Raw genomic sequence first — 25,534 nt, 5'->3', positions numbered from 1 at the left:
ATGAGGGCATGAAAAGAAAAACTGGATTTAGGAATCTCAGAGGAGAACTAAGATTTAGAGCATTAGACAGAATTTTTAATTAAAGAAGTTCATTTTGGTGGGGCAACCCATATACTTAGTACCATTTTCTTATTTTGAGTAATATATACAATATGCAAGTTAAAGAAAAATTTAAAAATAAAAACAAAACAAAAAAAAAACAGTTCTACACTATCACTTATTTCCTTCTACTTTTCTTTCCTATGAGATACACCATTGTTTTATTCCACTGTTTTGATTCTTAATGACTAATGTGTTCCTTCAGCTATGTTTCTATGCTGTTTCATGTTTCATTTTATAATTCTTGTTTTAAACTGAAGTACAGTTGATTTATAGTACTGTGTTAGTTCTAGGGGTATAGCAATGTGATTCAGTTGTATATGTGTATATATATATATATATATATTTTTTTTTTCAGATTCTTTTCCATGATAAGGTTATTACAAGGTACTGAATAGAGTTCCTTGTGTTATACAGTAAATCCTTGTTGTTTATCTACTTTATATATAGTAGTGTATATCCATTAATCTCATACTCCTAATTTATCCCTCTCCCTCATCATTCTTCAAATGTATGCTCCAATGAATTTCTGTATACCTTCTGTTTATGATGAGAATTAAGTATTTGTTGTATTGATATATTTTACTAACTCTTCAATTATTAGCAACTGGACTATCTCTAATTTTTCTCAGTCATGAATAGCCTATGCATAGCCTGTTAAAAGACTGTCCACTTGAATCAACACTTTTGCTACATGCTGGCAGTTCTGAGGTCTGTGGTTAAGTGGTTTTGAACTAAAATTCCACAGCTCCTGGCACAAAATAAGCATTCAATTGAAGCCAAGTAGTAACCTATGAAGGACATGGCAAGACCTGCCAAACAGATCACTGTGTTGATCCAGTAAGATAAAACTGGGTTACAGTTTGACCTCTACAACCAGTTACTTTTGACTGCAGGCAGAGCTGCTTTTATTTCAGAGGCTGAAAGACACTTGTCACTTTTGGGGACTTATAAACTAGGATACAGTCAGACTAAGCTATATGCGTGTGCTCAAATATTTGTTGAAGGAACTAGTTTCATTTCACAGGGGTAGATATGAATTGTGAAATTCAGTTTGTACAATACTAACCTCTTCTTTTTCTAAGAACTCTCTGACATCAGGGTCCTGTAACATGGTAGGATGATTCACAATCCTCTGAAGGTACCTACAGGGTAAGCAGTTATCTGGTTAATTGGCTTGGCCTTACAAAGTTTGGGGCATTATAATATGCTGACAGGGGTACAGTGTCTTTCATTACTTTAAAATATCCTCAGGGCACTTATATGACTCTGCTTATAAGCACATGTAAGTTCATATTCTTCACATTTCCAAAAAGGAAAGAAAAATAACTGCTTGGAAAGAGACTGCAGAGCCACTCCTGACTGATTGTTGAAGAAGGAGAATATGATTGCCTGCTCACTCAGGAGAGAAGAAAAGAGGACGCTCTGCTCCTAATGTGGGAAGGAAAGAGACTTAGGAAAGGCTACAGACAACACAGAGGTGGGAATCTTTAACCCATTCAAGTTTCACCACTACTAACTCTAGCCAATGTCTCATGGTGATTAAGTCTCAGTTTTAGCACCTCATTTGTTCTCGTGGCACTCAAGAAAATAGTTTTATTGTACTTACCTTTCTAGAGCAGCCCTCCGTTTTTCAAGAAATTCTGCAGAAGAAGAATCTTCTTTCCCAACTTTTACTTTTGTCATTCCTGGAACATAATTTAAAAAGAAAAAAACAAGAAAACTATAAATCATCATGAAAAGCTTTAGGCTGCAGAAAAGCCCCAGGAGGAAGGCAATGAGGGAGCTCTACAAAATACAGCCAAAGGCCACTTCTATGTCATGCACAAGCATGAACAAAAAGTTCTTTATACAAGAGTCAGTTTTCATACTAGTCTTAAAGTGTTGAAGGTTCTCAACCCTGGGATTTCCAGAGCACGTTTTCTAAAAGGGGGCCATGGGACTCTGAGTAAAGATTAGCAGATATCAATTGATGGTAATGGGAAGATTCCTTCCTGACCTCCTTGAACCACTGAAGACTCCAGGATACCAATACACACGCACACACACACTCTGTGGAAACTAAAACCTAGGCCTCCTACTGCACCCAAGGAAAGAGACCACGTCAAAACATGCTGTATGTCTAACCCTCATGTGATTTATAGGAAGATGTTGGAAATGGTTCCTTTCTAACTGTTGGATTCTACACTGTCATTAGAAGTAATCTCACACACTACGTAGAAACTATATTGTAGAAAGCATGCAAAGGAAAAAAATCTAAGCGGAATTAATAGGCTTACCTATTAGGCTCTTCTCAGGTGGAGGAGGGACAATAAAGCCATTTTGGGAGTGCTTCTCTGAAAGCTTCTCATAAAGACCCAAAAAGTCACTAAATCTTCTTTTCACTGCAAAGTGTTTACTTCTGAACATTGGTAAGCTTGTCTTGGGGACAGAAAAAACACAAGATTTCATTTCCAATAGGGGATGAGTATCTTGAAAGTCATCCAGCTGACATCAAGGGAATCTCTCCCCAGATCCCTGGTCTTCTAGCCACTTCATAAATAACTTTCTCCAAGGCTGAGATTCTCAGCCCCTTTTCTTTTTTGGAGTTATAATCCTCTCTGGTTGTCTAGAAATCTATGGAGCCCTTCTCAGAATAATGATTTTAAATGCACAAATTAACATACATGGGATTACGAAGGCAACTAATTAAATTCAAATCGAGTTTTATTTGCAGGTTAAGAACCTTTCCTTTAAGGAAAGAGATGCTGCAATCTAGTTTAAAGCTAGAAATCTATGGTAATCTCCAATCCTTTCATCCTGCCCTGACTTATTAAGGGTATTGCTGCCAGAATTAAAGCAGCCAAACTGGAGAAAATGCACAGTAAACACTGCCCCTAAGGGGAGGATCAGACAAAATGTCTACACTGTAGACACTTGAACCTCCAACCTATCACAGGGTCTAGAACACAGGGGCAGGCCAACGAGTAGTAGAAAGGGAACATAAAGGAAACGTCCAGTAAAAAGAGACAAGGCCTACATTTTATTGAGAGATCATTTAATACTCACCAGACAGGCAAAATTTAAGGAGGTGGGGCCTTGCCAACTGTTGGCAAGGAAGTATGTCAATGGGAACTTTTACATATTGCTGATGGAAGTATAAATTGGTACAAGGACTTAAAAACATAGTTTGTATTTCTTTTCTTCAAAATTTACACTACCTGTGACCCAGGGGAATTGCTTCTGATAATATACCCCAAAGAAACTCTTCTATATGTAGGCCAGGAGACACGTACAAAAATGTTCACAGCTCATAATTACAAAAACTGGAAACATGCCAAATATTCACAACAGGAAAATGGATAAATGTATTATGCTATAATCACACAATGGACTAATTAACTACAGCTACGCACATCATGGATGGATCTGAGGAACAATGGTAGTAAAGAAAGCACTATTTTTAGCATGATACCATTTTTATGAAACTCAAAAAAAAAAAAAAAGCAAAACAGTGTATTGTTTAGAGATACATATGTGAAGACTTTTTATAAAGGAAATGAGAGACAGTTCAGGAGAGTGGTGGCCTCTAAGGTGTGAGGCAGAGGAAAGGAGAGGAGAAACACGCAGGTGGATTCAATGGTACTCATCTTAAGACTGGTGGTAGGTTCGGGGCTTCATTTTTTATGCTTCATAACCTGCATACAACAACGTGTAAGTTTTGTATGCATTAATATTATATAAAAAAGGAAGACCAGACCCAAGGGGCAAAAGGTTAGGGAGAATGTTAAAAGAAGCTCCACATAGGAAACCTCAGAAGAACTGATGATTTTTAAACAGGTGATACAGTTTGGGGTGATCCGCCAAACTAGCTCTAAGCCACATAGCTCTTAAGAGGGATGGCACTATATCAGATACACCACATGTCTTGATAAAACTTACAAAGTTTCACATTGAAGTGTTAGTTCTCTGGAAGAAAAGTGGAAAGGCTCAGATGAGATTACCAAGGGGATGCAGACTTGTTCCATCTTGAGTAAACTTGAAGGAAGATGTTGACAAAGAAACTAAAGAAATACCCAGAAATAATCTGAATGATGACCTTCTTGGTATGTGCACCCAAACCTATTAAGGTGGCCATCAGCAGGGTCACTTGGACTCACCTGTGTCGTAACTTTGTAGGCCACATAGGCATTCATACCGTCCCCTGCGGGAGAACAGAAAGCAGGAGAGGATTATTCTGTGAACTAAAGCAGGACCAATCTTGCTAACATTTAACTAAGAATCATAAGGCAGCCACAGGAACCGTGTATAAGAACTCTTGTTTCAACTCCAAGCTTTAGATCCTATACTATAATCTAGTTCCTACTTTGCCTCGAGGCCTCTATGGCACATCATGGTCCCACGGATGCTGGCTAGGTCCCCGTTTGAGTTAGACAAGAGAGTCAGTTCCCTGTTTCAAAGCCAGGCTCTATTTATGCCTTCCACAGAGCAGCACTGGACACTGACAATCCACTGCTTGTTACCATGCCAATATTTGGGCTAGTTACACACATCTGTCTAAATCCAAACAATTCTCCTGCTGTATAAAGCAGGAGGAGGAGAAGGAAGCAAATGATGTAAAAGGATACAAGTAGTTCTACCCTAAACTAGCTCTAGGCTTCCTTTGCTCTTTCAGAAATACTGTCCCAGCCCCTCCACCCGAGCTGGGGGACACTGACCCCTCTCATCTAGCATGTTTGCCCAGATCAAAGGGCCTGGCAGGAAGACACTTGGGCTGCCTGATGTCACACAAATCTCTTTTTCCTGAAGGAATCATTTATCTGAAAAAGCCTTTGACTGTTACATAATTTGGGATTCAAGCAATTGTTTTTCTCTGTGGTACTGTCCTAACCTCTACCACTTAGGAACATAAAGGCACCATCGACTCCGTGAGTAGTGAAAAGACACACATGGGACTTGAGACAGACGTAGGTCCAGTGCCGGCCTCTGGAGCGTTGGGTTGGTTTCATTCCCTTCCTCTCCGCCCTGAACCTTCCCCACACCAACCAGGAAAATGCAGGTAAAAATGACTAAATGCCAAAGCCTCTGAAATGGTCCTGGGATGACGGCAAGTTCTACCCCTGCAGGGTCACATATTACAATTTGGTCTGACCAAGATGGCTGGGAATAACTGCTTTTATAAATTACATAGGAAAGTTGGAGACTGTACAGGAAGAGAGGGCTTATGTTCTCTACCCAGTCAAGCCCTGCCAAAAGAGCAACAAATAAAACAAAATATAAGTTTTAGAAATTACTTTATATTGATTACTACTGTTAGTTCTCTTCTAAACCACTTAAACTGTATTGCCTAAACTACTAAGGATGTTTATCACTGATAAAAGGAAAAAAAAAATCTAAATTTACTTTATAGAAAACGTATTCAGACTTTTATTCACAGTTTGATAGTTATGGTCAAATGTCCAAAAGATCATTCCCATAATTTAGTGCCTGCAATTAGGGAAGACTAAGTGCAAATGTACGTAAGACACAATAGCAAAGTGAGGTCTTCAGACACTCTGCCTGCTTACCAGCTGTTTTTATTGAGGCAGTGTTTGAGCAGACAGACATACTTGCCAGTCCAGACCTCGTAAGATATGGAAATGTTCTAGAAATGCAGCAGTTTTAAATTTACGTTAATTTCCTAAGTAATTTCAGGAAGCTGAAAATAATACATGCAAATTGCCAAGTCTCTAAAAAGCAATATCCTGGCAGAAGTGAGATTCTAATTTATTTAAATGTTTGTAGGAATGAGAAGTGCATGTTGAATAAACAGCCCAAACAAACAGAAGGTATTGTTATAAAGATCGATGTGAATCTTGAAATATGAATATGAAAATGCTTTAAGCAGCTGGTTTCTTGACATTGATGTGACTAAGAGTCTAGATGATGATGCAAGGGGATGAAGCTTTATCACCAAAAGTGATTTCTGTTTAAATAAATCTGATCCATGGGACACTTAAATTATTGTTATGGGCTGAACTGCATCCCCCTAAATAAATTACATTGATGTCCTAAACCCTGGTACATCAGAGCGTGACCTTATTTGAAAATAGGGTCTTTATAGAAGTAACTAAGGGAGAAAGAGGTCAGTATAGTGGGCCTTAATTCAGTGTGATTGGTGCCACCTAAAAAAGGGAAATTTTGACACGGAGACAGACACACAGAAAGCAAAGATGATGTGAAGGCACCCTGGGAGGATGCCACGTGACAGTGAAGGCAGAGTTGCAGTGATGTAGCTACCAGCCAAGGAATGCCTGAGGCTCCAGAAGTTAGGAGAGAGGCATTAAACAGTCCTTTCCTGGTGCCTTCAGAGGGAGCATGGCCTCATGAACATCATGATTTCAGATTTTCTGGGCCCCAGAACGCTGAGGGAATACATTTCTGTTGTTTTAAGCCATACTGTTTGTGATACTTCATTACCGAAGTCCTAGGAAACTAACATATTCCCTCCCTCTCCTGGTACAAACATCATGACTTATAAAACAGTTAAATCAGTGTTTACTTATGGTTTATTTTGTTCTACCAAGGATGTAAAGTAGCTAATAACTAGCCTAAAATCAATGTACTTATAGAATATTCATAAATATTAGAGAGGTAAGAGAGAATTCTAAACATGTAGTTCAAAGTCTTGGTCCAGATTCTACCAAAGGCCATATGTTGTGACCTGAGAGGAAAGCTACCTTTCACTTACTGGTTCTCAATTTAGCCTATTGTTGGATGAGGGAACTGTATAGGATGCTCAGAAACACCCTACCAGTGCACCAGTCTGGGAAAAGTAAAACTCCACAGTTAACAACAGACCATTTTGGCATAAAGTCTAATCAGATTTTTATAAACTCTTGTTCCTAGTTCAGAATAGACAAAGGGTTGGAAACCACATTTTTCCTCTTAACCACACAAATATCACCCCTACTTAATAGGAGGAAAAAGCTCTGTGCAGCCTCTTCTCACAGAGACCACACCTAGAACAAGGAAAGTTGAGGCCTGTTGCTCTCTGCTCACTAAAAGGTCTCACAAACTTGCGACACAGGAAGGCTGTCCTAAAAATCCATGTTCTGGCCAAAGTTATGAAAATCTAATTTCTATCTGATCAAAATTCAACCTGCATTTTTTAATCTTTACCTATGAGAGAGAGTGGAAGACTTCCTCACTTTATTAGAACATCAAGAGTACATAATAAATGGTATGTAACAAGAAATCCAAATGTCTTAAGGGAAAAATAAATCCAGCATCTCCAAATTTTAAAATGTGTTTTTAGGGTGGTTACATTGAGTTTACCTCAAGAGGGAATAAAATGGTCTCCACAACTTGGGGAGAAGGCAATGTGGGGTTTTTAAAAAGGGATTCGAATAGTATTTAATTTTCTGATTTTTCTTCTTAAAGCCAAGAAAAGCCTAAATAAATAGCTTAAATGCTGCTTCTGGCCTTGGAAGCATAGCAAAGAGCATCGTTTCACAGGAAAGATGATGATGAAGTCTTTCACACAGCTGGTTCAGCTCTGGAGGTAACCATTTAGAAATCAGCTAACTGCTTTTCACAGCCACATCTGAACATCATAGGGGTCCCAAGTACACTCACCTATCTTCTCAGGATCAGTTATACCGACTGTCAAATCAAATTGGTCTTCCTGTTCTTCTTCCTCTAGCTTTTAAAGAGAAAACAAACAATGAGAGTAAGATACCCCTCAAAAGGCTATTCATTTTACTCTGTATCACTATTACATCATCAAGATAATAATATCAGGATATATCCTTCTACACATCAGTCTTCAGCTCTGTCCATTCCCAACAATCTCAGTGAAGCAACTCCCATGATTCTAAGTTCGTGCTTGCCCCAAGGTCTTCATTACATCTATTCTCTTAAAATGCTATTTTGATCATACTGAATAATTACTAGGTTTTGGAAGACTTGCCTCTTTCAGGCTAAAGAGGGAATGGGGAGAGACTATACTCTTGAATATAGGAGCTTTGGACACTAAATATCACTAGTGATCATTGAAAGCCTCTGTGCTATCCTCTGGATAACAGACACTTTGCCCAGGAAAGAATCCTTTACTGGATTCTGGCTGTTCATTAACCATAAAGGTCTTCTTCAAGAGTTATAAATATTAACTCAAGCAACTGAACTTCAGACTGGCAGCACAGTCCTAAACATCCAAAGGAAGACCAATAGCACAAATTCTCACCTCCTCATAGCTTGGCTGGGGCTTAGAAGAATGTGTGGCCTCCTGTGGAGGAAGAGAAATGAGTGTTTTGGCTGGCACCTTCTTCTGATTATTTTGTGTGCTGTCCAGGGATAGCTCCACTGTGGCATCTAAAAATAGTTGATATTTTATAATGAAGAAAGAGTCAGAAAAACTGTAAGCTAGAATAAATGGACCTAAGACAAACACAGTAACACTGGGGAAAAGCACTATTTGCCACATCTAAGGATGACATTGTTGTTTTACCACAGTTTATGAATTGCTCACAATTACAATTTTAGATCATCTTGCGAAGATTAAGTTATGTTTAATATACACTGTTCAAGGGGACTAAAAAGACTAACATCTAAAAATTTCTTTTGATCAAAACTGTTAAAAAACAAAACAAAACAAAAAACACATGCTTAAGAAGTGCCTCTGTCTATCTGGGAAAACAGAACAACTCATTCCCTACGTGTTCTAGACAGGATTTTTAAAAGAGCACTATGTACCACCTTTAGGCATTAAAATTACTTATACCAGTGACAAGAATACACCCTCACCTTGAAGCAATGGAGCTAGAAGTTCAAAACCTAAACAGCTCAGATTTTTTTTCTTTTTAATAAAGAAAACTATAAATATCCATTTGGGTTTGGCCTGGTCAGTACGTATCCAATTCTAGCCTTAGGGAATTCAAAGAGAGAAGTTTCTTTTTCTTTTCTAGACTTTCATTTGGAGCTAAAAATGAAACCAGAGAGAGGGGTCTATAAGGCATAACCAAGTCCTAGATCAATGTCATAATCATTAAAAGTTAATCATGTCTATAAACAAGGTTGCCAAACTGTTGGAATCATATTAGGACTCTTTTACTTATCAGGAAAAAGGCAAACATACATACAAAAATTCATGCAAAATGAACATGTTAAGATGACAGGATATTTGAAGCAAGAAACCAGCTAAAATATGTTTAAGATAGTCATATCATGCAGGCACCACACAAAGAATTAAGTTATACAATCCAATAAATGTGACTGAAAATGGAACAGGAAATTTAAACATTTAAAACCTTAAGCTTATTAGAGTATACTACTGAAAGACTTTTGAAGAGCTGTGCATTAAAAAAATGTTTGTATTTACTTATTTTTGACTGCACTGGGTCTTTGTTGCTCCACTTTCTTTGTTGTGGGCTTTCTCTGCTGCAGGGAGTGAGGGCTACTCTCTAGCTACGCTGCCTGGGCTCCTCACTGCAGCGGCTTTTCCTGCTGCAGAGCAAGGGCCCCAGGTGCACAGGCTCTAGAGCTCAGGCTCAGTAGCTGCAGTGCATGGACTTAGCTGCCCTGAGGCATGTGGGATCTTCCCATTGAACAGGTGTCCCCTGCATTGCAAGGCAGATTCTCAACCACTGGACCACCAGGGAAGCCTGAGGTGTGAATTTTTAATTGAAAATCATGTGACCACACATATCAACAATGGTTTTCTCTCTCTCTCTTTTTTTGGCTGTGCAACTTCTGAGACCCTAGTTCTCTGTCCAAGAATAGAACCTGGGTCCTTGTAGTGAAAGCATAGAGTCCTAACCACTGGAGCGCCCTTTTCTCTGGACTCCAGGTAAGAGTAATAGCAAAGCCACTGGATTCCACCATAGAGATTCTGATCACCACCAATCAAGTAGAAAATAACAGAGTATTTTATTTAAATTTCCACATCTGAGAAACTACTTGATTCCTAAACTAAATGTATCAGTGCACGTTATTTCTTTCCATAGATAACCTTATGTTCCTTTCTTAGTAGTGAAGGCAGGCACTGGCTGCTTATGAAAACAGCTGGGAATGAAGTAAATCAGAACCCTCATTAGAAATAAATATGTCTCTAACAAAGATCTTCTACATGGTTGTGCATATAAAACCCAACCATGGGAGTAATTCAGTCAACACCAAGACTTCAGGTCTCCTTAAAGGGCATATCATATAAATGTTAAGTTCCCAAAGATAAAAAAAACCTTCTGTGCAATGTGCCATAACTAGATTATTATTTCCATTTCTTCTCCAGAAATTTTATCTAAAATATAAACATTAGCAGAATAAATAGCAGGCACTTAAGTTTCAGAGAGGAAAGCAATGGAAAATTTTTGAAATCTTTGTATTTTTTCTTCTAAACTCTTCTCATGTCTTAATTTTCCAATGACTTCAAATGTGAGAGTCTTCCCAAGACCTTACCCTCCGCCCTCTCATCTCTTTCTTTCCTTTGTCATTCTCTCCTTTGAGGGTCTCATTTACATGGCAGCTTTAATCACCACCTCTAGGAGACTGATTTCTATATGTCCAGTTCTTACTCCTTTCCCCAGGGACACTACTATAGTTCAAATCACCTCCTGAGCATTTCCCTCTGCATTTAAAACTTTAAAAATCTAAAACCCAAACTCACTCTCCCCACTCTCCAATTCAAAGATACTTTCTTCTGCAAAATGTAGTTCTCAAAATGGTACCATCTTCTTCCCAATCCTTGGGCTTGAAATTTTTGACTTTGTCTTTAATCTTCATTTTTGTACACTTGTTACATCTAATCACCAATACCAGATTTTGTTGATTTCACTTCTTGAAAAGTTTTCATCTTTCCTTTCCTATTTCTATTACCTTTACCATTTCATCCTTGAACTAATTTGTAAGATACCTTCTGACATCTCTGGGCTTCCCTTGTGGCTCAGCTGGTAAAGAATCCACCTGCAATGCAGGAGACCTGGGTTCAATCCCTGGGTTGGGAAGATCCCCTGGAAAATGGAAAGGCTACCCATTCCAGTATTCTGGCCTGGAGAATTCCATGGACTATATATATAGTCCATGGGGTCACAAAAAGCTGGACATGGAGCCACTTTCACTTTCTGACATCTCCAGTCTTTGTCCATCACAATCCATTTTATATAATAATTCTACCAGGCCAGTCTTTCATCACTCGCCCATTTCACTTTCCTTACTCAAAACTCAATTAAACCAATGGCTCTAAACTAACACTAGGATGAAAATTCAAATTCAAATTATTATTGTTGTCTAAAATCCTCCTAAACATTTCCAGACTTATCTTCCACTGTATCTCTAAGAAGCCCCTGCTTTTGGCCCGCTGAGTTTACTGTCCCTTAAACACACCATATTATCAATTCTCCCTGCCCAAACATCTGCACGCTCTCTTTTTTTCTGACATAAACCCTGCTTCTTTCAAAAAGTCTTACAAGATCATTGTAGACCAGCGCTTATTACTGAGGGCACTACCGACATTTTGGGCCGGATAATTCTTTTGCTGAACAACTGTCTATGTACTGTAGGGTGTTTAGAAGCATCCACAGCCTCTACCCAGCAGAAACCAGCAGGACTCCCAGGTGTGACAAACGAAAACGTCTCCAACCATTGCTAAATGTCTTTGAATGTCTTTGAGTGGGGTAGGTTGGTGGGGCTGACCATACCTTGTTGAGAACAGGGCAGTCCCTCTCAACAAAAAGTTATTGGGCCCAAAATGCTAAGAGTACCAAGACTGAGAAACTCAGTCCTAGTGTTTTTCAAACTGCAGCTTGTTGTTCACTGGGGAACTATGATAGCTATTTAGTGGGTTGCAAACAGCATTTTTAAAAAAGAGAAACAATAGAAAATTTCAGATTGTATGGAAAAGAGCAGGGCAAGTCATGCATGAAAACTTTTGATTTCATTTTATTTAAGTATATAAATATTTTGAATTATGACAGAAAGTGTATTTCTTACTATGCATCTTTGTCATAAAAGTCTGCAACCACTGCATTCGTCTCCTCTCAGACCCCTCTAAGTCCGCATCACTTAATTAAGTAACTGTATGTTTATGTTTTACTCACTAAACCTGTAAGTATCTTGATGACAGGTACTGCCTTTGGAATCCTCCACAATAATATCTCACAGAGTCTTTCTCATATACACAACTTTTTACTTTAATTCGGCAACTTAGAAGATTCCCAGCTTAAGTTTTGAGTCTATACTTGCCTGCAAAGAGATCCTGTGGCTCTTGATCTTGTTCCTCATGAATCCCATTTTCTTTGGAGCCACTGTTGATGGGAAGGGAAGCAAATCTCTTTGGAGACTGGGGCTTACTCTGAAAACAAAGAAATACTTTGAATAAAACAGTACCATTAAAAACAAACCTAGAGGACTTCCCTGGTGGTCCACTGGTTGAGACTTCGTGCTTCTACTGCAGGGGATGTGGGTTTGATCCCTGACTAGTGAACTAAAATCCTACAAGCTGTTCACCATAGGCAAAAAAACCCCAAAACAAACAAACCTAGAAAGTGACTTTTGATGTATCCCTCAGTGGCTCCGCCAGGTTTTTAGGGGAAGACAGGATCACTAGTCAGCTAGTTCAATAAGCAGCAGATGGTTACTAGTGATGTAACTGGCCTGAGTGATCACAGCTAAAATAAACTCATACATTTTAGTGTTAATTTCTAACACTATAACCCTGCTTAACTGCCCTACCCCAAGGCACATGATGCCAATGTGGGTATGTGCATACACAGATAATTTTCAAAAGAACCTCAGCTGATGACGTTTACTCTTTCAAATGCTGATGGGGCACATTCTAGTGTCCAGGATATCACACTAAGGTCCAGAATTCACGCTCTGATCCTGACTTACTTTGTGGCCTTAGCTAAACCATTCACTGTCGCCCAATTGTGTGGACATTACCAACCCTCCTCACAGGCAAATAAAGGTGTAACATTTTACGTCTAATGTTATTTGTAAATATAACTCATCTTTTCATCCTTAACTTATAGGAAACAATTTTCAACCAGATTCATGTTAGGCTAGCAGAAGAAAAACCAGCCACACTTAGCCAATGGGCACATGGTGAAAATACAGTCAGTCCATGGCTTTTATCAAAAGCTCAGTGATCAGCTACAAACAAGGGTAGGGTGAGGCCCCAGACGGGTACCAGAGTGAACAAAGCTGGATTGTGTAGAAAATGAACAAAAAGCTGGGAATCTGGCTTCAAAAACCATGGTGTCTTACTAGAAAGTTTTGAAGTCAGACCCCAAGGCCAAATCAGTTAAAAGACCTGACTTAAGGGATCTTTTATGAAATACTTCCTTAACAAATCTGAGGGCCTTTGTTCCTTGGAAACAGGCCCTTTCTGACCAGATGAAGTGAAATGACAGATTTATTGGGTGCTCTGAATTTGCCATGCCAACAGCTCTATCCCAGTATTAGTGCCACCTTCAGGGAAAGAAACTGCAACCAATACATAGATCGATACTAGCAAACAACATTTCTACTCAAATTGTTCACCATTGTTCACGGTAATAAAATTTAATGAGCTTTTAGTTGTATATGCTTAAATGTTACCAATTCTGTTAGAGACACTGATTCTCTCTTCTAGCTGCTTCCACAATCTTAAAGACAATCAAAAAAAATCACTGCAGAGACACAGACAACTACCAAAACCAAACCCCACACTTCCCTTCTGCCTCTTATGTTGCCAACTGCTTTCTTACATACACACTTCTGTCCTATACATGCTCTGGTAGAGTAAAGGGAATCTCATGAAAAACCATCTGACTTCTTTTAATTCAGTTCCCACTAATACCAATTGCCTCAAGATGGAGATCTAGGAGAGGTGAAACCTCAAGATACATTAAGAATATATGTATGTCAATGTAATTTACTAATAGCTCACCAGAGAGACTAAAGCAAGAGGAAAAGCACTGGTTAGACTTTACCCCTTTTAAACAACACCTAGAAGAACCCATTCTTGTGACATGGAGATGAATAAAATCAGCTTTCCATTTCTGATTTACCATCTAAACTTGGAAGTTTAAAGATTAGGAACATTTCTGGAGTAATGGTAGAACAGCTGTCTGGGAGAAAATATTTGCAAATGATTAGACCAACAAGGGCATAATTTCTAAAATATATAAATAGCTCATACAACTCAATAACAACAACAAAAAACAAGCAACCCGGGACTTTCCTGGTGGTCCAGTGGTTAAGAGTCCGCCTTCCAGTGCAGGGGATGTGGGTTCGATCCCTGGCTGGGAACCCAAGATCCCACATGCAGCAGGGCAACTGAGTCAGCATGCCACAACCAGAGAGAAGCCCAATCACTGCAGCTAAGACTTGATGCAGCCAAAAATTTAAAAAAAAAAAAAAAAAATTTTTTTTTAAAGAAATTCAATCAAAGAATGGGTAGAAGATCTAAAAGGACATACAGATTGCCAACAAGCACATGAAAAGGTGCTCTACATCACTAATTTTTAGAAAAACATGAATCAAAACTATGAGATACTGCCTCACACTGTTCACATGGCCATCACGAAAAAGTCTACAAAGAACAAATCTGGAGCGGGTGTAGAGAAAATGGAACCCTCCTGCAATGTTGGTGGGAATGTAAATTGATGCAGTAACTATGGAGAACAGTATAGAGATTCCTAGAAAAACTAAAAATAGAGTTGCCATACGATCCAGCAATCCCACTCCTGGGCATAAACCCAAAGAAAACTCTAATTTGAAAATACACCCTCCCCTCAATGTTCATCGCAGCACTATATACAATAGCCAAGACATGGAAGCAACCTAAATGTCCATCAACAAGTAAATGGGTAGACAAGATGTGATAAATATATACAATGAATACTTGACCATACTGGATGGACTTACAGATCTTCATACTAAGTGAAGTAAGATAGATAAAGACAAACATAATATCACTTATATGTGGAATCTAAAAATATGATACAAATGAACTTATTTACAAAACAGAAACAGATTCACAGACTCATTTTGTGGGGCAGAGGCACACTGATTACAGAGTGGCAAAATCAATACTAAAAATAAGGCTTGCTTTATAACCCATAAAATCTCTTAATAGTCAATAAGTCACAAAACTCTGAAGGGGGTTAAATTTCCAGGCAACAGATAAGACTATTTTCTGTGATGAATATAGTTTGCTTATGATGTAGTTAACAAAGCCAAAGAATGGATCTGCCTACTTCCTCTGCCCACTCCCCTCTTTTTCTTAATAAAGGAAGCATTCTTTCTTTTAGTGACAGAATCCTAGTCTAGAATATTCAATGGTTTCTGACTCTGGCTGTTAACTCTGGCAGGTGGTTCTACTGATAAGTCTGTTTAAAAAAGTTCAAGTGCTTCTGTTTATAATTATAAGACAGCCTAATCCTAATTCTCAGAGAGGCCCTAGAAAGATCTGCCAGCAAGAGAGCACTTCTGTCAAGAGCAAACAGGTATTCCTTGCCAATTACCAGCTTCAAACCATGAGGCTCAGGCTACTAATACAATTTCTTAGTTCAGGGAAGGACAGATGTGGGTTCTGGTCCCTCAGAGCTGACACAGTCATTCATTCCTGCCAAGTACTGCTGTGATTCCAGGTCTCCTCTGTACAGGTTCAGTTCAGTTCAGTCGCTCAGTCGTGTCCAACTCTTTGCGACCCCATGAATCGCAGCACGCCAGGCCTCCCTGTCCATCACCAACTCCCACAGTTCACTCAGACTCACGTCCATCGAGTCAGTGATGCCATCCAGCCATCTCATCCTTTGTCGTCCCCTTCTCCTCCTGCCCCCAATCCCTCCCAGCATCAGAGTCTTTTCCAATGAGTCAACTCTTCGCATCAGGTGGTCAAAGTACTGGAGTTTCAGCTTTAGCATCATTCCTTCCAAAGAACACCCAGGACTGATCTCTTTTAGAATGGACTGGTTGGATCTCCTTGCAGTCCAAGGGACTCTCAAGAGTCTTTCCAACACCACAGTTCAAAAGCATCAATTCTTCGGCGCTCAGCTTTCTTCACAGTCCAACCCTCACATCCATACGTGACCACTGGAAAAACCATGGCCTTGACTAGACGGACCTTTGTTGGCAAAGTAATGTCTCTATTTTTCAATATGTTAACTAGTTGTAATTCTTCCTCATGTTGCTCAACTGCTCTTTGCTCCAGGAAGAACTGCTGCTTTACATTCCAGGGACTGCAGAAGGGTCATATAGTTGAAATTCTCAATAGCATTTAGTGGATGAATCCATATACTAAAACTCCGGTAACAGCACTTCTGGAGAACAAGGGTATATATTCACTTTCCAATGGAAAAATTAGGATAATTTAGTTAAGGCAAGATGGAGCTACAGAATGGTGTGACAAGGACAACTAGGAATAAGTCAACCTCAGAAACTACGGCAGCCATGAAGTCTTTAAAAATTACCCTGGAATCATAGATACTGTTCCTTTTGCCACATTTACTTCTGGGGAGAAATGAGCTAAGTGGAGGTAGTATATTAGTTTTCTATCATGGCTGTGACAAGTTACTGCACACTGAACAGATTAAACAATGTAAATTTATCCTAGTTCTGTGGAAGTCAATACAGGTCTCACTGGGCTAAAATCAAGGTATCAGGGCTGCATTCCTTTCTGGAGGTTCAAGGGGAGAATCTGTCTCCTTGCTCTTTCCAGCTTCTAGAAGCTGCCTATATTCCTGGGTTGATGGCTGCTTCCTCCATTTCCAAAGGCAAAAATGCTACAGCTTTCTGTGCCTTTTGCCTGAAGGCAGTCGCTCTCTGTCTCTGCCATTTTTAAAGAATCCTTATTGTTGCACTGGGTTTACTCAGATAATCCGGGATGATTTCCCTTAATGTCAGCCAGGGCTTCCCCGGTGTTAATGTCAGCCAGGGCTTCCCCAGTGGCACATCAGTAAAGAATTCACCTGCAGTGCAGGAGAGATCGCTGGGTTGGGAAGATCCCCTGCAGGGCATGGCAATCCGCTCCAGTATTCTTGCCTGGAGAATCCCACGGACACAGGAACCTGGCAAGCTATAGTCCACAGAGTCCCAAAGAGTCAGACAGGTCTCAAGTGACCAAACACAAGATCAGCTTATTAGCAACCTTAATTACTTGGTAATATAAAACATTCACAGGTTCTGAGACTAGGAGTAGACATGTTGGGGAGGAGGCAGTTATGATTCCTACCACAAGTAGCTACTCCTTTCCACACCACATTTCAAAAATGGCACAGATACACTAAAAGTGCCTGTGCTTAGGAGAATGGACATTTAGTGTCCACTGGATTTGATGCATCTTATTCTACAAACTGGGTGAATATCCAACCAACCCAAATGATTTCACAGTATTACCCCATCTCATAATTTAAGGAATTAAAGTAGGGAATCTTATCTGGAGTCCCTGAGTCACAAAATTCAGGAGGAGGTCTATGAATTAAAATGAGAATAAAATTACAATTTATTTTTCATTAACCTCTAACTGAAATTCAGCATTTTCTTCAATTATAAAGATAGGCAACAAATTATGAGTAGCAGCAGTACCTGAGCATAACTAACAGAAATTAGATATTTTTTTATATGATCTTATAGTTATAGACCTCAAAATTTCATTTAAAAATCACAGTTATTAGACCTATCCTTAGATATTAATTAAAGCACTTTTAAAAAAGCATGTCACTAATATAAAATTGTTTTAATGTTTTGATAATTAGATTTCAGTATAATTGGTTTCCTGTGTAATATTATGTATTTTATATGTTTAAAAACATTATTTTGAGATGGGTCCATAGGCTTCCTTGACTGCTGATGAGTCCATGACATACAAAAGATAAAGAACTTCTGAGTTAGTTCCTCTAAGACTAATGAAAATGTAAAAGGGGAGCGAGAAGGGTAACTAAGTCTGAGGCTGGGTACTGAGCTAGTTAAGGAAAACCATGAGCAAGCACAGTGGAGACCTCAAAGTGAAAGGTTACCCATGAGATAACAAAATGTAGCTACAGATATTCTACTGAATCTTCTGGTGTAACTTCCATACCAAATTTTTGGGATCTCAAACTAATATAACTTAGAAGGGCCCAAAATTGCAGAAGGATCAGAGTACTAATGGTACATTAGCTTCTAAACTGAAAAAGCAAAACGAATCCAGTTCAAATCTGCTCTGAAAGCAAAATGAAGCCCCAGCTGTCCATTTGACTAAGCAAAAGAATAAGACAGAAAAAGTTGAGCAACAGGCTTTTCCCGGAAATGAGATACTTATGGCTACTTGCTCTAGTAACTATAAACAAATCATGATTTACTTATGCCAGCAATTACTAAAGAGGGCTGAGAAGCTTTGACGGCCAAAGGAGAGAAATTAGAGTGCTCTTTTTCCTCTCTCCCCTGACAACCAACCAAACAGCAAGAGGCCAAGACGAGACACTAGAACTACCTTGATATCTGAATAAGCAAAGGGGCAGCAACTCCCTACAGAAACTAGAAGTCAGATTGCAACCTTGTTGCTTCTTGCATAATCCCTAAACTCTAATTTTAAATAAATTTTAAGTTGGGTTCTTACTCAGTTCGGTCACTCAGTCCTGTCCAACTCTTTGCAACCCCATGAACTGCAGCACGCCTGGGTTCCCTGTCCATCACCAACTCCCAGAGCTTGCTCATCAGACTCCTGTTCATCAAGTCAGTGACATCATCCAACCATCTCATCCTCTCCATCCTGGGTTCTTATTAGTCATTTTCAAAAGTCTTTTCTCATGCTTTTTCCTCCAAAAGTACTTTATAACTACTTTTGTTAGCTTCTCCTCCATAATCTTGAAAGCTAACTGCTAGTACTAGTCTATGATCGAAACCAATGTGTCTATGTACTTCAGAAACTTACTAGAAGTTTACAATTTGAGCTGAGCATTAAAATGAATCTTTAGCCATAATACCAGTTACTGATTTTCCAAGAGGGGCATCTGTATCAGACCTGTGTGGAAAATGTGTAATTTCGACTTCTGATCTTTTGATCAGATCTGACCACCTGATGTGATGTCAGTCCAAAAATAAAGTGTTTGAGACAACATGCTTATGGAAAATACCACACACTAGATGGACACTTACCCATGGCTGCTTACTAATATCAGTCATAAATGACTATACCATTAGCTAAAGCAACAAATCTGTTTTAAAACATACTGTTGTATAGATTAATTTTCAGAAGTCTGATTAGGAACAGAGAAGAGATAGCATCAAGAAACTTACTCAAGACATCATATATTTTGCAAACAAAGAATTAAAATATTGCCAGCCAAACTATCGATTTCCTTAGGGCTTTTAATGAATCTACCAAAGTACATCCAGATCTAAAAAAGTTATCCTGTAAATACTCTAAAGGAAATAATCTGGTTTTAAAAAAGAGCCAAGATTGTAAAATGGTGCAACTGCGATGGAAAACAGTACGGAGGTTCCCCAAAAGCTTAAAAATAGAACTACTTTATGATCCAACAAACCCACTTCTGAGTACATATATCTGAAAGAACCAAAAGCAGGGTCTCAAAGAGATATCCGCACACCACAGCAGCACTACTTACAAGAGCCAAAAGGTAGAAGTAACCCACATGTCCACTGGGGTATGTTTGGATAAACAAAAATGTGTTAAACACATTTGATGGAATATTATTCAGCCTTAAAAAAAGGAAGGAAATTACGATACATGTTACAATATGGATGAATCCTGAGGATACCGTGCTAAACGAAGTAAGCCAGTAATAAAAAGACAAATACTGTATGATTCTACTTATATGAGGTTATCTAAATCAATCTAATTCATAGAAACAGAAAGGAGAATGGGGTTACCAGGGGCTGAGGGGAGAGGGGTGAAAGGTGTTGTTACTTAACAGGTACAGAATTTCAGAACTACAGGAGATCTGTTTCACACAGATGTGAGTACACTTAACACTGCTAAAGTATACAGTTTTAAATGGTCACAATGATAAAGTTTTGTTGTGTTTTATACCATGATTCCCCCAGGGATACATGTATATTGATCATACAGGTAGGACTGGATTCTAAAAACACCATGTCCTATTTTGTCTAAATGTTAATATATAACTTTGGTTTATATAATTCTCTGCAGCCCATAAAACATTGTCGATCAGAAGCTAGCTGTTATCCTTCACTTCTGACTACCAATAAAAGCCAAGTGATATTGTTCTTTAGTCTTAAACACCAGTGGGAATATATAAATAAGTCTTGATTAGCCAAAAGCAATCTTTTTTAAGATATGACTTTTCAAATCTCTTGCTATTCTGTCTTTATCCTATTTCTTTTTTTTTGGCCATTTCTCTAATTATGAGGGTTTCAATTTAAGAGTAAGAGTGGTGAGGAAAATCTAACTGGTATAATAAATCATCAAAGAAGTCACTAGATTTGCCAACATTTGAACGGAGGATATCATTAATCTGTTTTCCTCCATTTTCTCAGTATGAGCAAGGCTGTTCATAGTTCTCTTATTTGGAGGGCAAGTCTAATGGTGATCTTGATATATTGCTAAAAAGAGATGGGCATATCAGAACTTCTGGAAGGGCAGATAAAGAACTTATTTCAATTTTATCATTCAGGTTTCAGTTCAGTCGCTCAGTCGTGTCCGACTCTTTGCAACCCCATGAATCGCAGCACATCAGGCCTCCCTGTCCATCACCGTCTCCCGGAGTTCACTCAAACTCACGTCCATCAAGTTGGTGGTGCCATCCAGGCATTTCATCCTCTGTCGTCACCTTCTCCTCCTGCCCCCAATCCCTCCCAGCATCAGAGTCTTTTCCAATGAGTCAACTCTTCGCATCAGGTGGCCAAAGTATTGGAGTTTCAGCTTTAGCTTCAGTTCTTCCTTTGAACACCCAGGACTGATCTCTTTTAGGATGGACTGGTTGGATCTCCTTGCAGTCCAAGGGACTCTCAAGAGTCTTCTCCAACACCACAGTTCAAAAGCATCAATTCTTTGGCACTCAGCTTTCTTCACAGTCCAACTCTCACATCCATACATGACCACTGGAAAAACCATAGCCTTGACTAGATGGACCTTTGTTGGCAAAACAATGTCTCTGCTTTTGACTATGCTATCTAGATTGGTCATAACTTTCCTTCCAAGGAGTAAGCGTCTTTTAATTTCATGGCTGCAATCACCATCTGCAGTGATTTTGGAGCCCCAAAAAATAAAGTCTGACACTGTTTCCGCTGTTTCCCCATCTATTTCCCATGAAGTGATGGGACCAGATGCCGTATGCAAATAAGACCAGTCAGGTCAAATAAGATGTAAAAATATGTATGCCATTTAGTCTTTCAACATAATAATTTTAAGAGTTAGGAGACCCAAAGAGTGGCTCCAATTTAGTCTCTCCTTTTACTAAAGGAAAAATTAACCCTTTTCTAGAACTAAGAAAGTTTTAACTAAATCAATACATATCTAGATTCAGGTCCAAAGACTCAGCTAACATATTTAGAATTTTAGACCATTTTATTCCTAAGACCACAAAGTAAGAGGCATAAAGAAGGTAAGGCCTTAGGTATTCTTAAGAATCAGACCTTCCCCAAGCTGGTTTTCAGGTTTAAGACAATGATTTCAGATTTGTTTTAATAATTCTTTTAACTCGAGTCTATGGGCTTCCCAGATGGCTCAGTAGGTAAAGAATCCTCCTGCAATGCAGGAGACACAGGAGACTTGAGTTCCATCCCTTGGTTGGGACTATCCCCTGGAGGAGGAAACAGATACCCACTCCAGTATTCGCCAAAAAATCCCACGGACAGAGGGGCCTGGCGGGCTACAGTCCGAAGGGTCCCAAAGATGACTGAGCGACTAAGCTTGCACACCTCCCATTCAAATAACTGGTTTGTATATCCTAAAATGCATATTACGGGCAGCTCTTTCAGTTATAAATCAAATCATATTTTTATTACTGAATTAACAAAGCCTCTTGGGCTCTAAAAGAGAGCAGATGGGATGATTAACAGCAGCAGCTGTTACATCAATGTCCAGGAAATCACATGCATACCATAAATGAGTTTTAAAATTTACATGCCTCAGCTTCTCAATTCTTCAGTGCTCCTTTCTTTGCCTCCAACATGCAACAAAACACAGTATGAAGATAAACTTAAATCAGTAAGATGCCACTGAAGTCGTTATATGCCTACTTTGACAGCTTTTAATCAAATCAATCTTATTACTAGTTTGATACTAATCATTTTTAGAATTAACTTTTCTAATCCATTATTAGATTTTGTAAGTTTTTTAATTCAAGTAATTCCAGTTACAAAATGCTCAACTGTTCTATGTGTTTTACAGGTATTCTAATTTAATCCTCATAATAATGGTGGAGGTAAATACTCTGACTATTCACATTTTACACATGAGAAAACTGTACAGAGTAAATAAGTATCCTGTGCAAGGTTAAGCCAGCAAGTAACAGAGTCTGGACTTAAATCAGCCTTCAGGCCCACTTTATTACTTTATTTTTCAATGATTTTAAGATACAGAAGCACTGCAATCCATCTCCTCACACTGGCTCACAAGTAAAGCCTTTACTATAATATAATCTGTATTAATGACTATTTAACACCCTAACTGGTGAGGAATCTTGGGGTCTTGGATTCCTGAAGATAAACTTCAGGACAGGCTGCTAAAATAAATTATCTATAGGTAGCATTTTAGGTCCCTCAGCAACTCAATTTTCCTGGATCAAAATCTAAATAAAAAATAATTTGACTTTCTGTGGTAGAACAAGTTCACTCTGACCCCCTCCTCCTTCCCTTAGATGAAAATTATGCAAAGTATTTTCACTGTGTTAGGAGACAGAAATATCAGTAACTCTGGGAAGTAACCTGGTGAGATCAATCAAATAACAATCTCTTGAATTTATTTAGAGAACTTCAGAAAAATAACACCACATCCTTCCAGGGTCTTTTTTGAAAAATAATATCATTTGCCTATGCGACCAATCACTTTCAAGGCCAGAGTATCAATTTTTAGATGTTCAGTTTATCTACCAGCCCAGCAGTTATCAACAGTGGCTGATATGAGAGAATTCTTCATGGTTTATGACAGAATTACTAAAGGAATAGACTAAAGATTTGTTTTAAATGGGATAGAAAACAACTAAATTAGCAGCAAAGGTTATTTCTTGGAATAACAGAGACTTCATTAGATAGTCTGAGTTGTTATATTAGCATCAGCAAATACTTTTTAGATGGGATTATGAACTTAATTCCTAAATCAGTACATGTAAGTAAGTGAAGTCGCTCAGTCGCGTCCGACTCTTTGCGACCCCGTGGACTGTAGCCTACCAGGCTCCTCCGTCCATGGGATTCTCCAGGCAAGAATACTGCAGGGGGTGCCATTTCCTTCTCCAGGGGGTCTTCCTGACCCAGGGATCGAACCCAGGTCTCCCACACTGGAGGCAGACGCTTTAACCTCTGAGCCACAAGGGAAGCCTCTTAATTATCCCAGAAGGTCCTGCGATGAAACAAACTTTTTCTGACATGAGACAAGCCTCAAATTTCTCAGATGCATGCCTATAAAGAATTTAAAGCTGTTTACTCATTCACATACTGTGTAGCTACTATGAATATAAGAAATATCCAAGATAAAAAAACACGTAAATTCACTCCTAGCACTGAAGAAGTTTTCAACCTGGAACTAACTGTACCAAACAATATGAGTCAGTATTCCTCATAAAACAGACCCAAATATCTCCACTGGTTCCAGAACTGATTACTGTACTGATTTCCGCATTCCACATATAAAGATTAGTTTTTCCAAATACCTAACACCCAGATACTACTATGAAAAACACCATTTCTCCCTTGCATTTACAGATTTGCTCCCAATGAGGTACTTAAACACACATCCCTTTACAAGAGACAGAGCTTTCTCTATGTAGTGATTTACGTGGCAGGACCTTTTTTTCAACCAACATCTGGCAGAATTTTCCTGGAGATCAAAGGAGTCAACCTAATTCTCATAGATAAATATCCAGAAAGGACCTTTAGTAATAACTGGTAACTACTGAGTCAGGGACTGAGGGCAAACACACACAGTGAGCTAAAGGGGGCTCCCCGATGCCTCAGGGGTAAAGAATCCACGTGACAGTGCAGGAGGGTGAGGGTTCGATCCCTGGGTCAGGAGGATCCCCTGGAGAAAGAAATAGGAACTCACTCCAATATTCTTGCCTGGGAAATCCCATGGACAGAGGAGCCTGGCTGGATACAGACCATAGGGTCTCAAAGAGTCAGACACGACTTGGCGACTAAAGAACAAACTGAGCTAAGGAAAGGATTTGTGGACAGGTCACTATCCTGGGCAACTCCAGATAACACCATTCATCCATCCTTGGTACAGTAAGGCGAGGGAAAGGAAAGTCAGCACCCCATTCCCTTATTTTGATCTATTAAATCAGCTGGGCAGGAAACCACCAGCAAAACAGCCCCGTGGGTCCGTGGGGTCACCACACGGCAGGGCCAAATGCCTGCCTTGGCGGCTCTTGGCTGTCCGGGATCTCTGCTGAGAAGCCACCACACCCCTCACTTCGCACTGTCCGCCCAGGAATGGGGAAGCCAAAGTCCTCCGTCTCCGTGTTCATCTAGAACCCAAGCTACGACTACTGTCACCAACGCAAGGTCTTGCCAGGCCCGCTCTGCCCAGCCTCCCCGACCCTCGCTTAGCCTCTCTTTCCTTGCGGGGCGCTCCCCCACCTGCCCCGAAGGGTGAGAACTCACGACAGCCGCGGCGCCGGTGAAAATATCCTCCCCCTCGGTGTCGCTGTCCCCGGCTTCGGGTTCTGAGCCCCCGACCGCCCCCTTGGACTCCGGCTCCAGGCCGGGGAAGGGCGGAGGGAGTCTCTCCGAAGCGCTACAGCCACCACCACCCGACGCCATCTTCCTCCACCCGCGGCGGAAGCCGCAACAACAACTTTATAGAGAGATAGGACCGCGAGCACAGCGTTCCAGCGGAGCTAAAGGGGATGGCAGCCACTAGCCCCGAGGGACGCGCTGGGAGGAGGGGGGGCGCGGGGGCGAGGCCTTCAGACAGGGGGAGGGGCGGGGCTGGCCGGCGGCTCCCGCCCAGCCAATCCGAGCCCTCGATGATTCTAACCCGGTGGCAGAGGAGCAGGAAAAAAGGACTTAAGGAGGCTGGAATCAAGATTGCCCGGAGTAATATGGATAACCTCAGATATTCAGATGACACCACCCTTTTGGCAGAAAATGCAGAGGAACTAGAGCTTCTTGATGAAAGTGAAAGAGGAGAGTGAAAAAGCTGGCTTAAAACTCCGCATTCAAAAAACTAAGATCATAGCATCCAGGTCCCATCACTTCATGGCAAAGAGATGGGAAAACAATGGAAACAGTCAAAGACTATTTTCTTGGGCTCCAAAAATCACTGTAGATGGTGACCGCAGCCGTTAAACTAAAAGACGCTTCCTCCCTGGAAGAA

At 39.8% G+C, this 25,534-nt stretch overlaps 1 protein-coding gene across 4 annotated transcripts in view; it reads right to left on the bottom strand.

Annotated features, from left to right (window-relative positions):
* Positions 1-25,099, bottom strand: part of SNX1 (sorting nexin 1) — a 38,365-nt gene extending 13,266 nt beyond the window's left edge. For all 4 annotated transcript variants that reach the window (XR_005718706.1, XR_005718705.1, XM_040226718.1 and 1 more), the window contains exons 1-8: positions 24,820-25,099; positions 12,295-12,403; positions 8,303-8,430; positions 7,696-7,762; positions 4,239-4,282; positions 2,379-2,520; positions 1,709-1,787; positions 1,169-1,244 (exon numbers count right to left, since the gene is read on the bottom strand). Coding sequence is in view for 2 of the 4 variants with exons in the window: in XM_040226718.1 (XP_040082652.1) it covers positions 1,169-1,244; positions 1,709-1,787; positions 2,379-2,520; positions 4,239-4,282; positions 7,696-7,762; positions 8,303-8,430; positions 12,295-12,403; positions 24,820-24,978 (804 nt within the window). In the remaining 2 variants the exon portion in view is untranslated. The remainder of the gene's footprint in view (positions 1-1,168; positions 1,245-1,708; positions 1,788-2,378; positions 2,521-4,238; positions 4,283-7,695; positions 7,763-8,302; positions 8,431-12,294; positions 12,404-24,819) is intronic.
* Between the last annotated feature and the right edge of the window lie 435 nt (positions 25,100-25,534).

This window comes from Oryx dammah, unplaced genomic scaffold (genome assembly GCF_014754425.2).
Source record: "Oryx dammah isolate SB20612 unplaced genomic scaffold, SCBI_Odam_1.1 HiC_scaffold_26, whole genome shotgun sequence".
NCBI classification, from domain to species: Eukaryota; Metazoa; Chordata; class Mammalia; order Artiodactyla; family Bovidae; genus Oryx; species Oryx dammah.
Note: the sequence above shows the minus strand (reverse complement) of the source record. Positions and strands in the feature narration are given on the sequence as shown.